General features: G+C 48.1%; 1 protein-coding gene across 1 annotated transcript in view; it reads left to right on the plus strand.

The window, feature by feature from the left end:
* ADAMTS17 (ADAM metallopeptidase with thrombospondin type 1 motif 17) overlaps positions 1-15,471 on the plus strand; it is a gene marked incomplete at both ends in the record, with an annotated part of 237,322 nt that overhangs the window by 41,856 nt on the left and 179,995 nt on the right. The window contains 3 exons of the mRNA XM_084254463.1: positions 4,312-4,481; positions 10,039-10,122; positions 10,842-10,999. Of these exons, the coding sequence (XP_084110589.1) occupies positions 4,312-4,481; positions 10,039-10,122; positions 10,842-10,999 (412 nt within the window). The remainder of the gene's footprint in view (positions 1-4,311; positions 4,482-10,038; positions 10,123-10,841; positions 11,000-15,471) is intronic.

Below are 15,471 nucleotides of genomic sequence, written 5' to 3' on the forward strand. Positions count from 1 at the left end.
CCATCTGGTCGGTCACTGCGACATTAGTTCTTGCATTACGGCCTCAAGAGCTGACACCTTCTGCTGGAAACAGATCGTGCAAGATAAGGTTTTACTTTCGGGGGTCTGTTAGAGAGTGGCTAGGGTGCTCATACCAGGGCCTAGACCAATCACGCTGAAAACATGAATCACGTCTCTGCGGTGCCCATGTGCCCGTGCTGTGTCTGGACCTGGGGGGGCTATATGTGGGAAATGTTTGTTTCCAGCTTGAATGGAAAATTGGAGTTCTGTCTGCATCTTCCTGTTAACTCTGTAAGTGTGTTAGACTCCTGGTACCTAGTTGCTCTGGCTTTGGCTTCTTAACCTGAAGTCCCCTCTGTCTGTGGTCTCAAGGTGCCCAGGCCTTTGGGTGGCTGCCTCCATTACCCCCACCACATCTGTTTTTTTTTCTTTAATTTGCCTCTGCAGCTAGCAGCTGCTTGCTTTCTGCTCCTTTGGCACCAAGGACAACCTGAGATCTTCCCTGGAAATGACATGGGTAACATCAAAGATGCAGGGATCCTTCTTGTGCAGGAGGAGGTCGAATAATTTGGAGATGACTTCTGGCTTTTGAGCTCTCACACCAAATATTTTGTGATCTATGCATTGTTTTCCCCTAGTAAATACCTAATTACTCTATTGTTAAACTCAAGGAATATTTATTCCATATGGAGCTTGATCATTCATAATTCATTTTTTTTTTCATTTTACTAAGAGCAAAGCTAATAACTACAATGATAATTTATGTATTGGTTCTGCATTTTCAATGGTCCCTGAAGTTTGAGAACAAATAATAATTTGAATATCCTAAAAGCAAAATATTTAGAATGCCTTTTGTTATTTCCTTGTCTTTTCATCATCTTGTATCATAAAAGATTTGGGGTATCTTACAGGATTACTTTCAGGTTTCTTTTTTTTTTCTTAGTGGATACTTGGGCAAAGGGAAAATAAATATAAGAAAAATAATATGAAGTCAGAGAGGATGATATCTACCAAGTCAGCAAGACCGCACCAACTCCAGCAATGTGCTGGCAAAAGAAATTGCTGGACCAGATCTCCAAAGGATCCCCATGTCTGTGAGATTAGGAGGAAGCCTCGGCCACAGGTCTGTCTTCATCCCCAAGTGAGGGCAGCCTCCTGTTCCCGCAATGGCTGGAGACAACCTATTACCAGCATAGATTGGAGGGCCTCCCCCAGCAAAGGACTTTGAACTTGGGTCTCTCCAGTGACTTCTAAATCCAGCACCCACATTATTCTGAAGTTGTTATTTTTCTTTTGACTTTTCAAGAGCATCTTATCTGCAAATATTGGCATTGATGAAACTTTGTCCATTAAAGTTATATTTGTGCACTTCAGAGAATTAAGGGTAAAAATATCACAATTTGATTCCCCCTATTGGGAAGGAACCATCTACTGATGGAGTGGTTGATGAGGAAAGGGAGACAGGAGGAGGCCAAGGTTCCCTCCACCTCTCACCCACCCCCACCCACAGGAACAACCTCTGTGCAGAAGAGTCTTCTTTTCTGCAGTTCAAAGCCTAGGAATCTTGACTTCATAGCAAAGTCTCACTCATGTAAGTCTATGGAACATCTTTATTTACCTCCCTTTATTCATCTCACTGCAGAAGCAGTGTCTTTGATTGGGGCCTGTGCCCTGGCACTCATCAAAGTAGGTCTGCAGTATTGCACATATTAACCACGTTGCTCTGCAATATCTAAGAAATTCTGAAACCTATGTGGCCTTGGGGAATTTGAATCAAGGCTTGGGGCCTCTCCTCTTGAGTGTGGGATATAACGGAGCCCCAGTGTGTTCACGACATCATAGTCCCAGTGTCAGGGCTCAGAGGAGGGGACACAGACAGGATCGTGGGGGATAAATATGCTGCAATTTCAGACGGACCTCAGCCAAGCCAGAGGCTGGCCCAGCAGCAGGAGCCCTGCCATTGAAGGTGCCCGGAGGAGCAGCACCCTGTCTCCCTGGTCAAGACCCCCAGCATGAAGCAGCAAAGTCATGCTCATTATGTCCAAAAGACTCCTCTCCCACCAAGTCATCATCTCGCCCTCATGTGTGCAGTTTAGGGGGCAGCAGGGAGCATGTTTACCCACAGGCAGTGCAGGTCAGGAGAGTCAAAGGTGAGGGGCAAAACCCTGGGATCTGGCATCAAATTCAGCTTTGTGGTCTGAGAAACAGGAATTCTGCACACTCATTCACTCACCAGTGCTTGCATGAGTACTAATACTCATCAGCGAGGATTTATTTCCCATCAAGTGCTAAGGAGCAGGGGGCAGTGGAAGGAGCAAATGAGATCATGGTAGTAAAAACCTTTAAAAGCTGCAGAGCCCCCAAGCATTGTCTTTTACCTGTTACTCTGTATTCTGGGCATATGATAACCCACGGTGTTTGCCCCCTGTGACACCTGTTCAGTAGCTCTCCAGGCTCCAGCAGGAGGGCAGGGTGGGTCTTGTTAGGGTCCTGCTTTATAGATCTGAGCAAGGGATGCCCAGTGCAGAGCCCTGGTGTGCAGGCGTGATCAAGCTTGCCATCTCCCACAGAGATGTTACTAATGTGTTCTTAGGGGCTGCTAAAAATGCAGCTCTTTCCAGGCTGGAAACTGCAAATGCATGACAAGGTGTGAAAACAAGGCCTGAGTAGCCAACGTGGGAGCAAATCTGTGGATGAGAACATGAGTTGGTGACTCTGAGATGGGCTATAAAATACCGACTTTGAGAAGAGCCAGCGCTGCCTCTGGCTCTCGGCTGGTCGCCTGGGAGAGTGTGGGTGTGCTAGTTACAACAGAACTTCCGCTTGGGTGGCCCTTCGCTTGTGCTGTTTTAAATGCTAGTGAGATGTTTCTTTACAAATATCAGGGTGGGCAAGTTGGTCCCGTCCAAGCAGTGAAAGTGCCTGGCAAGTACCCCGATCCAGAACTTGGAGATGGCCTGCGTTCCTCCTTCTTTGTGCTCAGGGCTGATCTGACGGGTGATGTAGGTGTAGGTCAAGACAGAGACCTTCCTTCTCCCCACATGCAGCACAGCCTCATCTATGACCTTTGGTCTGGAATGATGGGTCAGTGTAAGAAGCCAGTTTGTGTATTCGCAGATTGCTTTATTACTTTAAAATTGTAGCCGGGACAGCTTCCGTGTGGGCTGGTGCTGAAAATGGGAGAAACAGTAGCTATCAAATTAAAGAACTGCTTTTCTCTGCACTCACATTGGGGTCCTGAAAGAGCGCACTATTCCTAGCAGCCGGAGTGTGGGGGATTAGGGAGGGGTTCCACCAGCAAAGACGAAATCAGTCCTCTGGCAGCAGCTTTGGGTGTTCAGCAGCTTGGACTTCAGTCAGTAACAAAGGCAGATCTTCCAGGGAATCAGTTTTCTCCAGGTCAGCAAAGGATCACTTATACAGGTGCTGACTACCTTCCCCATGTGAGGAGAGGACACAATGCATCCTGGCCTGGGTGGGTGCCAAATGATTGTCTTCTGATTAGGGTTTTTTATTTTTTTTTAAGATTTATTTATTTATGCATACAAGAACTGGGATACAGGCCAGAGGTGTGTGTGGGGAGGGGGGGTGAGAGGATTCACCAGAGACAGAGTGGGAAGCAGAACAGGCCGATCTACTGAAATACACTGCTGAGGGGAGCAGCAGGCAAGTCAGGAGAGTCTGCTGCGCCATGTGGGTTGCTCCCTAGCCGGGGATCGAACTCGTGCTGCAGTGGCTGCGAACAGCTTCATAGGTTGTGTCTTAACCCCTTGTGCTACCAGGGAGGCCCTTGTTTGTTTGTTTGAACTGCTTTTGGGCCAGCTAATATTTGTGGTTCCTTGTTCACAACTCTCAGAATAGTTTCTGAAATGCCCACCTCCAGGAGAACACCCTGTGCCCCTGAGCCAGGCACTGCTTGCCTGGCCTAAGGTATCAGTAGTGGAAGCAGCCCTCTCAGGGAGCCTGGCCAGTTGGGTCATGGGCCCAAGTCTCTTTCGATTCCTCCCCCCTGGGCCCAGGCTTCCTTTTCCTTCACTGACTTTGTACTGTTGCCTGCATTTCTCCATAGGGGTAGGGTTTCTCTTCCATGACATTCACTCCCTCTCCCTCCTCAGCTGTGATGGTGGGCAGAGCTGAGCCCTCTTGTCATTTGGCCTCTGCAAGAGCTCGGGCAGCCCTGAGCTGGCGCAAGTCCAGCCCCAGCCAGAGGGGATGGACCAGGTTCTTGGGGGGGCTCCCTGGAGGGCTGGCCACGGTATGGTTTGGACATCAAATGCCTAGCCCTGCATGAACGTCTCCATTCTTTTCTAGAAAAGAAGCCGAGGAAGGGCAGGCCTTTGGGGGACCGGCGGGAGCGGAGGAACGCCATCCGGCTCACCAGCGAGCACACGGTGGAGACCCTGGTGGTGGCCGACGCCGACATGGTGCAGTACCACGGAGCAGAGGCTGCCCAGAGGTTCATCCTCACGGTCATGAACATGGTGAGTCAGGCTTGGGGGTCCAGCGCCCCCTTGGGTGCGGGCAGGCGTATCCATGCACAGCCCCACAGGCCGCGCACCTATCTTGTGTGTTCATCTTCTCTGTTAGGAAAAAGCTGGACTGAGGGTGCAGCTACACACCCAGCTCGTGACCCCGGGCAGCGTGGAGGATGGGGCACCAGTGCATGTCCCCAGGGGAGAGAGCCCGCTCACTGACCCTGACCTGGGGGGTGTTGCAGTGCCCTGGGGGGTGTTGCAGTCTCCTCAATCACTGGGCCCTGTCTCACCCTGTGGGACTCATGCAGTGAGACCCACAGACTGTGCTCAACATACAAGCTGGGAGATTTATGAGCACGTGTCATGCCCTGCAGTGCAGATCCTGAGGATGCAGGTGACTGAGTGGGTCAGGGACACCTGTGCTGTGACACCACCACTTAGCAGGGACAGCATTAAGGAGCTGGACAGTTGGGGGTCAGTTTGGCCTTTGGGAGTCAGAGAAGGGCAATTCCTGCTGAGTGATGGGGAGGATGGGGACTCAGTGAGGTGCCCCAGCTGGCAACCCCACAGGCTTGTGAGCCAGGACCTGTGGTGTGAGTGGGCCCCACTGCATTTGGGCAGGAAGTTGCCATGGGGGGGTTAAGCAGAAGAGTGGCAAGCACTGATATATGTTTCGAAATATCCCTCTACCCGGCTCTTATCTGGGAGAAATGGAGTCCTATTCCAGGATGGTGTGTCCCCAGCCAGCCACTCACCTATGGAGGTACAGGCAGAGGGAGACGCCTCTCCCAGGCTGGCCTCCGAGCTGGCAGGGAACCATGGAGAGGAGCCTCCGTCTGGGCCTCTGTCACTTTTCCAAAAGTGCTGTGGGCGCTTTTGATGTACATCATTTACATGATTTGATTTTCCTTTGATTGGGGGAGGGGGTGACACAGGAGCAGGGATATTTTAAAGAACAAATTGCAGGCGGAAACAGGTGGTGCTGACACTAGAAACCCTGGGTGTGGCAGCCAACTTGGAAAGCGGGGCCACTCGACAGAGCTTTGGTTGGTTGTTTTTAGCTTCCTTAACAACCATGCAGTGGAATGAAAACCTGAGACATTCCAGGCAAGTTCTGTTTGGAGGAAAAATGACATCAATTTGACTCAATTACCATGTGCAACAGACAACAAGCAGCTCTCTGGTGACCAGAGAAACCCACCGGCAGTGTTAGAGTGTTAGAGCAGGCATGGGTCACAGGCTGCCCCAGTAGTCCTGGAGGGGAGGCTGCAGGGGTTGGGGGTCAGCAGATGAGCTGACTTCCTAAGGAGCATTTCCAAGAAGCCCCCAGATGTTGGTGCCCCTGCCTTAGGCACCACACCCGCCCCCCCACCAGGCCCTGTGCCAGAAAGCATAGCACTCTCCTGCCTGGGGGGTCTTGTGGACTCCAGGAGAGGTTGGAGTGTCCACTGCTGTTTCCATCTGGCCCTGGGGAGTCCCGCTGGTAGGTGGTACCCTTGTGAAAGCCCTGCTTGGCATGGTGAACAGCTCCACTCCCGCACCCCCATCACCTGCTCCGTCTTGGTCCTGTCTGCCCCTCCCTGACAGTGTCCCCAAGTCTCCCAGCCAGGAGAGCGCAGTGTGCTGCTGGCAGCAGGCCCCCCAGGCTCAGCCCCCAGACTGCCAAGGAAATGTGACAAATGCAGCCAGGGCTCTGAACACTGGCCAGCACGCAGCCAGAGCTGGACGCCAGAGACAAAATTTCCAGACGATTGGCCACGCTGTTCCCTGCCCAACCAGGTGTCTCCGGAAACATCGCATGGCCTCTGCCTCCGAGCCTCGTCCTGAGTGTGAATTTCCATGGGGAAAAAGACAGGAGGATTTGCTGCATATCTTTGAGGCCTTCTGTGTTTGTTGTCTTTTGGGTCTGTCATTGGAGCTCCGTCTGGCTGGCTGCTGACCGCATCTTGGGGGAGAGCCTGATGTCCTCCCTGTGCCACTCTCTAAGGTCTGGCTCAGGTCAGGTGACAAGGCACCCAGGCCCTCCCTGCAGGCTCATAGAGGACGTTCCTGAGAGCCTGAAGACTTTTTAAAATTAAAATGCACATAACATAAAATGGACCATCTTAACCATTTTTAAGTGCACAGTTCAGCATTGTCAAGTGCAGCCGCACCATTGTGACCAGTATTAGAAGCTTGGCTTGTTCCAAAACGGAAACTCGACACATCTGACCGCAGCACCTGCCTGCCCCTCCCCGCAGGCCTTGGAGAACCCCTTGCTGGATCCTATATCTCTATGTGCATTTACTCCAAGGGGAGCGAGGATTGAGCTTTTGGGGTGATGGTGTCTGGAGACCATAGAACTCTCATCGGCCCAACAAGGAAAAAGTGGGGGGACTTCACAGTGGGGTGGGGAGCAGGTTGTGCTGTAGTTTTGCCCTTCCTGAAACTTGCACCCTCCCATGCAGGTTCTCTGCATGGCTCTTGTGTGCTTGTCAGAACCACAAGAACTCTTGCCATGCTATTTCTCTCCACCTACAGTATTCTTTGATGTTTTTGGCTAAGATTGCTTTGATGTGTTTGGCTAATGTGGATGCTACAGGGAGTGTTTACATTGTACCTTGACACCCTGTGCTCCGAATTCTGTTTTCCCCCTCATCATTTTAAGTTTTCATTCTCCCACATTTTCATGTTTTAAGTTGAGGTTTTCCAGTTTGGGTCCAATCCTAATGCTGAATATTTCTGGAAAATTTTGAATTGCAGCCATTGGGTGGTTCTCAAAATATCAAAACAAGGAAAAAGTTACGTGCTTTCTCCTTCTTCACCCAGGTTTGGGGATAGGTAATTAAGACATGACTTCAGAATTGGCCTGTGGATGGGCCAGCCTGAAAAAAAAATGACTGCGATTTTATTTTTGAGGAAAGCTTTGGGAGAAAAAAAGTGAGAACGGTACAAGCGAATGGATTCTATTTTTCCTTGTGGGAAAGAATAGTAAATTACACAAAGATTTTAACCTCGGTAGTAGTTTTCGAAGACTAAACCCAAGCAGTTAATCCCCGTGTCACATATACTCAATCGTGTGTATGTGTGACTGATGCTGTGTCCAGCCATCCGTGGCCTGGACAGCCACGCCGTGGCCGTTGCTTTATGTTCCTGATGTCCTGATGGCCACAGCCCCAACTGCACAGTTTTTTAAATCATTTATTATTGTTGTTATTTTTTTCTTACATTGTTGTTCATTTTTGTACATTATTTGGTTTCTCCCTTCAGGTGTAATCCCCATAATTCTCCCACCACCACAGCGGCTGTGGCCATCACCATGGTCCCTCGTGCTGTTCCCTCCCCTGTGTTGACCCCTCTCCCTCCCTGCTTGTATGCCTCAGATCTATGGTTTGCCTGCAAGTTTGGTCTTTTTCCTGATCCTTTGTTGGGTTTTCCTAAATTCCCCCCGTAAGTGAGACCATCCGATGTTTTTCCTTTTCCTTACCGACTTACTTCTCTTAGCATAAGCCCTTCCAGCTCCATCCATGTTGCTGCACATGGCATGAGTTTATCTGACAACTGGGCAAAGTTTCAATGTCCTTGCTGAACAGATTTTTCCTCTAGGTTATGTCTATCAGAACAGTGCTAGTAGGGTGAAATTAACACTAAACTAATACTAGTATATTAGCAGTAATATACTAACGCTAATTAGATGTCAATTATATGTCATTAAAACTGGGAAACTGGGCCTCCCCTGGTGGCGCAGGCCCTTGATTGCCACGCTGTGAAGCTGTCCACAGCCTCTGCAGCGCCAGTTCGATCCCGGCCAGCCAGCGAGGGTCCCACATGGCACGGCAGACCGCTCCTGTCTTGCCCTCTGCTCCCCTCAGCAGTATGTTTCAGTCAGTCTGCTTGTTCTGTTCCCCTCTCTGTCTCTGGTGAATCCTCTCACCCTCCCGTGCATCTGGCCTATACCCCGGTTCTTGTAAAAATAAATAAATAAATATTAAAAAAAAAAAAAAACCTGGAAAACTAAATCAGGATATAATGAAACAAATGTATTTGTTTAATTACAAAAAAAATTTCAAAAGATCCTCACCCCTGTCCTGTCTTAGACCATCACCTCATCACCTTCCCATTTACCTGCCCCTGCATCCTGCTCTCTCCACGTTATAGGAAGGAACTCGGGGAGTGTTGGGGTGACTTGGGGATCTTAACCAATAGACTTTCCTGTGCATATTTGATTCTTCTGCCTTGTTTGAGGTTTCCTATCTTTCTTCCTCTTGAAACACGTTCCTTTAATTTCTTGATGTTGAGGTTCTCATAATTAAGTTCTGCCAAAAGGTGCCAAACTGGGAGGGGACATAGCCATTTCTGTTATGGTAACTTTATCTCAATGACAAACTTTGACTGGAACGAGGCTGCTGGGGACACCGGAGGAAGGTGGCTTTTGGGCTGGCATGGCTGGTTTTGAGTTGGGCTCACTGTTGACTGGCTGTGGGCCTTGGCCAGGCAGCTGGACCTTGAGAGGAAGGTGGTGCATGGAGACCAGGCTGATGGGTTGTGATGAAGGTTAGAACGTGTGCACAAAGCAGCTGGCCACAGGGGTTGACTGCCCCGCCCCTTCTGAAGGTCCCCTTCAGCCTTCCACATGAAAGCCCAGGGCGGGAGTTTTGCCTTTTCTGCATAATCATCTAATATCACGTCCTTTTTTTATTTGAAACTCACTATCCTTGACATTTTTTTAAATATTTATTTTATTTATTTGTGCATACAAGAGCTGGGGTATAGGCCAAAAGTGTGGGGGTTGAAAGGATTCACCAGAAACAGAGTGGGGAGCAGAACAGGCAGACTGACTGAAATACACTGCTGAGGGGAGCAGCGGGCGAGTCAGGAGAGGTCTGCTGTGCCATGTAGGTCGCTCCCTGGGTGGGGATGGAACTCATGCTACAGCGGCTGTGGATAGCTTCGTAGTGCTGAGACTTAACCCCTTGTGTCACCCGGGAAGCCTCTTGACATTTTTTTTTTTAAACAACTATTTTCCAGTTTAGCTGTGTGTGTCAGTATGTGTGTGAGAGAGAGAGAAAGACTCCAGACTCCTATCATACACATGTGCTTTGGAAGGAATTCACATATACAGGCATGTTTTTTGTTTGAGAAACCTTTTAAATAAAATCTGGTGTCTATTTCTCACATAAATGGATTCCCCTAAGGATTTACCTCTGAACATTGAAATTTGAATTTCATACAATTCTTCCTGAATCTAGTTCTGTACTGTTCTTTAGTACTAATGTATAAAAACAGAATTTAAATTTTATTTAGAAATACATGTATTTTATTCATGTTTTAGATTTCTAGAAAACACAGAAACAGCACAGAGTTGTCCCATGCACTGTCCCTGTTGCTAGCACCTTACGTGAGTGATACGTTTGTCATGAATGATGGCCCCACCTTGATACGCTTTTGATGCCCAAAGCGTATTCAGATTTCCTTTGCTTTTAGTAATATCTTTTCTCTCTTCCAGAAGCCCATTCAGGATACCGCTAAGTTATTGAAAATGGTTTTATATTTACGTCTTTATTTCTCTTCTCTCTCGTAATAGGTATACAATATGTTTCAGCACCAGAGCCTTGGAATAAAAGTCAACATCCAGGTGACCAAGCTGGTCCTGCTTCGGCGACGGCCTGTAAGTCCCATCAGCGCCTTCAGAGCGGGTGTGTGTGACATCCTGGGTGTGCTGGGTGCTGAGGGATGCAGGGACCTGCCTAATCAGCCCTCCCTGGCTTTCAGGCAGCAGCCGCATGCCCTGGGCCAGGGGACGGGATGTCAAGGGGAGAGGAGGGCAACTCCCACTCCCAGAGGTTTGGCGGGCACACAGTCTGCTCAGAACCTGGAGGGGACCCCAAGCTGTCACCACCGCACATCCCTTCTTTACCCCAGCAGGCTCGTGTGCGCGTAGGCTTGATGGTGGAACACAGCCACCCTTCTGGAAATACCCCCAGTTTCTGCCCTCTGTGGGATTAACTATGGCATTTTTTCTGGCTTTTGAGCGAATGGACTCCCATGTGACAGTTTTACCCGAGTCAAGAAATTCAGAATCAAACCATGAGTGTGAGAATGAGGGACTGATGTTTGTCTTGAGTATACTGTTTGTTTTGCTAAATAGAACATTAAAAACAAAACAAAAAACCCTATTTTTATTGAAATTTGAAATGGTCCCTCTGATGGCTTCTCTCTGGGTGTCTTCACCTGCCTATGTCAGGTTTGTGTTTTGGGGATGCCCATCATTGAAGGACACCACAGTAAGTCACTGTCCCCCTTAAATGAACATCTACTCTTTAGTCTGAGCGTAAACTGTGTCTTCCAAGGGCTCTTTTTCTCTAACTGTCCCTCAATTTCTTTAAGGCCAAGTTGTCCATCGGGCACCATGGCGAGCGCTCCCTGGAGAGCTTCTGTCACTGGCAGAATGAGGAATATGGGGGTGCACGGTACCTGGGCAACAATCAGGTTCCAGGAGGGAAGGACGATACACCCCCAGTGGATGCTGCTGTGTTCGTGACCAGGTAAAGTGCATTTGTCTGTAGCTGACAGCGTGAGCAGGAAGAGACCTTTCCCTCTGAAGGGGAATGGAAACAATCTTTAGGAAATCGGGTTTAGAAATCTGACCTTGGACTTCCTGGTTTGGAGCCTCATCTTGCTCTTCAGTAAAATGGGATAAATGACAGCACCTCTTAGAAGTGGGAGGATGAATTGCATGGACAGCTCTTCCCACAATGCCAGGTCACACTCAGCCTCAGTTGCTATCAAGTACTAAAGTCCTAGGTATCCCAGAGCCTAAAACTTCCCTCTCCTGTGGGAGGGAGCCCACAAGGGGACCTGTGTGCCACTCGCAACTGTATGGAGCCCTCTTGGGACAACAGCAGTGGGCAGACACCCTGAAATTCACATGGGCGCCCCCGAGGAAGCAAGGAGCTAAGCTTTTTCATAGGCTACAGACATGTACTCAGTCTTCCAGAGGAAGCCAGGAACCTGGCAGTGGGCAGCCTCCCATGCAGGCTGCAGCGAGCTGTTGTCGTGTCTCATCAGATACATGGTCGCTCTCAGTTTTGGAGACCGGAAGCCTGAAATCAAGGAGTCGGCAGAGCCAGGCTCTCTCTGAAGGCTACTAGCCCCTGGTGGTCGCCATAAACCCCTTGTGTCCCTTGTCTTGTAATTACATCACTCCAGATGTCACTGTGATCAGATGTCCTTCTCAGAAGGACGCCAATCCATAGAAGGCCCAGCTGCATCCAGTGTGACCTCTCCTGAACTTGGTTACCTTTTCAGGAAGGCCCTTTCCAGATAAGATCACATTCACACATACCAGGATTAGGACTCAGGCATATGTTTTTGAGGGATACACAGTTGACCCTTGAGCCAGGCAGATTTGAGCTGTGCAGGTACACCTGTGTGCAGATTTTCTTGTAAACAGGTGCTGTTAATACAGGGTAACCATACAAACAGTCCAGGGCTATAAGTGTGTCTTCTCTTCTTTGTGATTTTCTTAATAATATTTTTTTTTCCTCTAGCTGACTATTGTAAGAACAGTATTAATAAATGTAACATACCAAATATACCAAATGGATGTTCATCGATGGTTTATGTCATTGGTTTATGTCATAAGGCTTTCAGTCGATAGCAGGCTATTAGTTGTTTTTTTGTGGGGGTGTCAAGAATGTTACATATGGACCTCCCTGGTGGCGCATGCGATTAAGCGCAGCACTGTGAAGCTGTCCACATGCTACCTCTGCAGCACAGGTTCGATCCTGGCCAGCCAGTGAGATACCCACATGGCGCGGCAGACCTCTCCTGTCTCGCCCGCTGCTCCCCTCAACAGTGTATTTCACTCGGTCTGCCTGTTCTGTTCCCCACTCTGTCTCTGGTGAGCAGGGACACTCTGTCTCACCCTCCCGCACATCTGGCCTGTACACTGGTTCTTGTATGCATCAATAAAATAAATCTTTAAAAAGAAAAGAATGTTACATGGATTTTTAAAAAATATTTATTCATGCATACAAGAACCGGGGTACAGGCCAGAGTTGCAGGGGGTGAGAGGATTCACCAGAGACAGAGTGGGAAACAGAACAGGCAGACCGACAGAAACACACTGCTGAGGGGAGCAGCGGGCAGCAGGTGAGACAGGAGAGGTCTGCCGTGCCATGTGGGCATCTCGCTGGCCAGCCGGGATCGAACCTGCTCTGCAGAGGCTGCAGACAACCTCAGCACTGCACTCAACTGCCTGCGCCACCAGGGAGGTCCTGGATTTTTGACTAGGTGGGGGAAGGGTTGCCCTTCTAACTGTGTTGTTCAAAGGTCAACAGTAGACTTGACTATTTCACTTCAGGGTTCTCTGAGGACAACTGATTTTTTTTGGTTGCATTATTTCAATAATGTAAATAAAATGTGTTCATGTCCCCATCAGAATCTTCCTTTAGAAAATATTTCTTGATAATTTAATCCATTATATTGATAATACCAAATTTTATTAGGGTTGCTATAAGTGTAGCAACTTTGAATTTTAGGGATTTTTTTTTTTTTAACTTCAGGAAATCACTTTCCAAACTACATGCTTTCTTTTTCTCTGAGTTTAGAAGTAAAGTTGTGGAAGAGAGAACTTCAGGTTAAAGACAGCCTGTTCCTCTTAATAGGGTTATTTCCAACTTAAGACTTTGATTTCGTGTCAAGAAAGTGGCTCTTTGGTTGCATACAAGCCCCTAGTCTGCTGACTTCCCAGGCAGCTGGGAAAATCTGTGACCATAAGCCCCGGCAATAGGTAGAATAGTACTCTAACCTGTCCCCTTAAAACGCCAGGAATGCACATTGCCACCACCAGACACCAAGCACACCCAGTCATTCTTGCATACGACCCCTCTACCAGCTTTCAAATGTTCTACCTTATGAGAACATTTGCTGCTTTGACAGGGTGGGTTTAAATATATAAGGGGACATTTAAGGAGTCTGTTCAGTAATTCCGATTACCTATAATACACAGATGCATTACAAGATACCAAGGGCAAGGGGTGACCACGACCTGGTTCTTCCTTTGGATCTGGGTTTGCCCCCTTCGTCAGTGCTGGATACCCTCTCCCCAGAAGTAGGGGGCTGGAAAGCACACTCACTGGGCAGAGGCTGCTGTGGCTCCAGGTACTTTGAAATGGCTTTTGGAGCCTGGGGGGGCCTCCTCTATACAGTATCCTGAGGATTGTGATGTTGGGGTTATAGGTAGTGCCCTTTGGGATTGGATTAGCCTGGAAGAGAAAGCAGGAGCCTTTGGGAACCATGTTTGTATATGACTATCAACAAATGGGATTGATTCTCCAAAGGATAATTAAATGAGGTCTAAAGACCTTTTCTGGATTGGAGTGCTAAAGTACGTATTTGGAATAAGCAGCAAAGCCTCCAAGGTCACTACCTTGAAAGTGGTTTGTATAAGTACTGTATAAAATGTTTTGTTAAGAATAACCTGTGGGAATTTTTCCTATATTGTTTATTTGCATTCCTGATGTTTCCTTTTTTGGGTGGAAAGTGCTTGCAAGTGGTCTTGGTTTGGAAACAAATAGCTCTTTATTTTCTAGTGGCAATAAATGTTACCTAAATTAGTGTTGACACAGCTTCAGGATTAGCACTTTCACAAAACGTCCATCAGCAGACATGAGCACACCCTCCGCTTCAAGTGTTACCTGTTCCACATGTTTGTTCCTCTCTCTTAGCACTGTACTTACCACACTAGTAATACTTTGCACAAAAATGTTCTTTCTTATGTCTCACATCCATTAAGATGGCTCCATGTGGGTTTGGCATGAGTGTGCCATAGGAGCCAAATTACCTGGCAAGAAGATTCACATGTTGGCTGACCTTTTCATTCCAGGCCTCCAATGAGCTTGGTGCTCTGCAAGCTGACCACACCTCCTCCCTTTTCTTCAGGAGACACGATGATGATCCACAGAGGCCATCATTTGAGACCACATGTTTGCCTTCAGGGAGGCCATGGGATGAGAGAACTCAAAGAACCCCCTTTCAGTCAACAGAGTTGACTATTTCAAAATGGCACCTGGTTCCACCTGTGAGCAGGCACTGTCCACCATGTTTATTCATTTCTGTCCAGTTCTCTTCTGTCAGACTAATGACCACAGGCGCTTTCTCCCTTTATGCAGGTGAAGTCATGGGTCTAAGCTTTGAACACATTCAACTTTTCACTCTGGATAACCCCAGAGCATGGTCTTAGGAAAGCCTGGTCTTTGCATCAGTTTATATGTGTGTGTAACTTCTAAAACGTGTGACTGAAAAGCATGTCAGATCAAGAATGTTGAGATGGGTTAGACAGATAACCCAATAGCATACTTGTGTCCTTTGTTTGTTTGGTTTCCATTCAAACCAAACTTTTTCCTTGCCACCTTCTGCTGTTGATTAGTCTTCTAAAAGGTCATGTTTGACAGAGAAATCAAGTCACGAGATTTCCCTTTTCAGCTCCTTATTCCCTCCGCTTTGATGGAGATTGCTTTAGTTTTGGACTTGGGTATGAAAAGTTGGGGGGGGTGCATTGTAGACGTCTTGAAGACTTTTTCTTTGTTAAAATTGTCTTAAAATCAGTGCCTAAATACATTTGTGATGAAAAAAATAGAAAACATGAAGTAAGCAAAACCCATGTGACCTTCAAGCAGGGTTGGCCCAAGCGCCTCCTCAGTCTCTGTCAAATATGGGATCCTGGCCATCTACTCTCCCCTTTTCTCGGGGCTCACAGGATGCCCAGGGCAGCTCCTGCCTGAGGCACTGGGTCTGGATGAGGGACTTCTGCACATTTGAGCGGATCCTTTTAAACCTGCAGATCTGGAATCTGTGGGTCTGAATGAGCAGGTAGAATTTTGGACAACCCTCAGGTGAGCCTGAGGCAAAGCCAGGGTTAGGAACACACAGGATTTGTTCCAAAGTCCATGCAGTGCTGAGAAGCATCAGATGTGGATCATGTTTGGAATCAAATAGGAAAGAATGTGCTGTG

This window comes from Talpa europaea, assembly GCF_964194135.1.
Source record: "Talpa europaea genome assembly, chromosome: 14".
Lineage (NCBI taxonomy): Eukaryota > Metazoa > Chordata > Mammalia > Eulipotyphla > Talpidae > Talpa > Talpa europaea.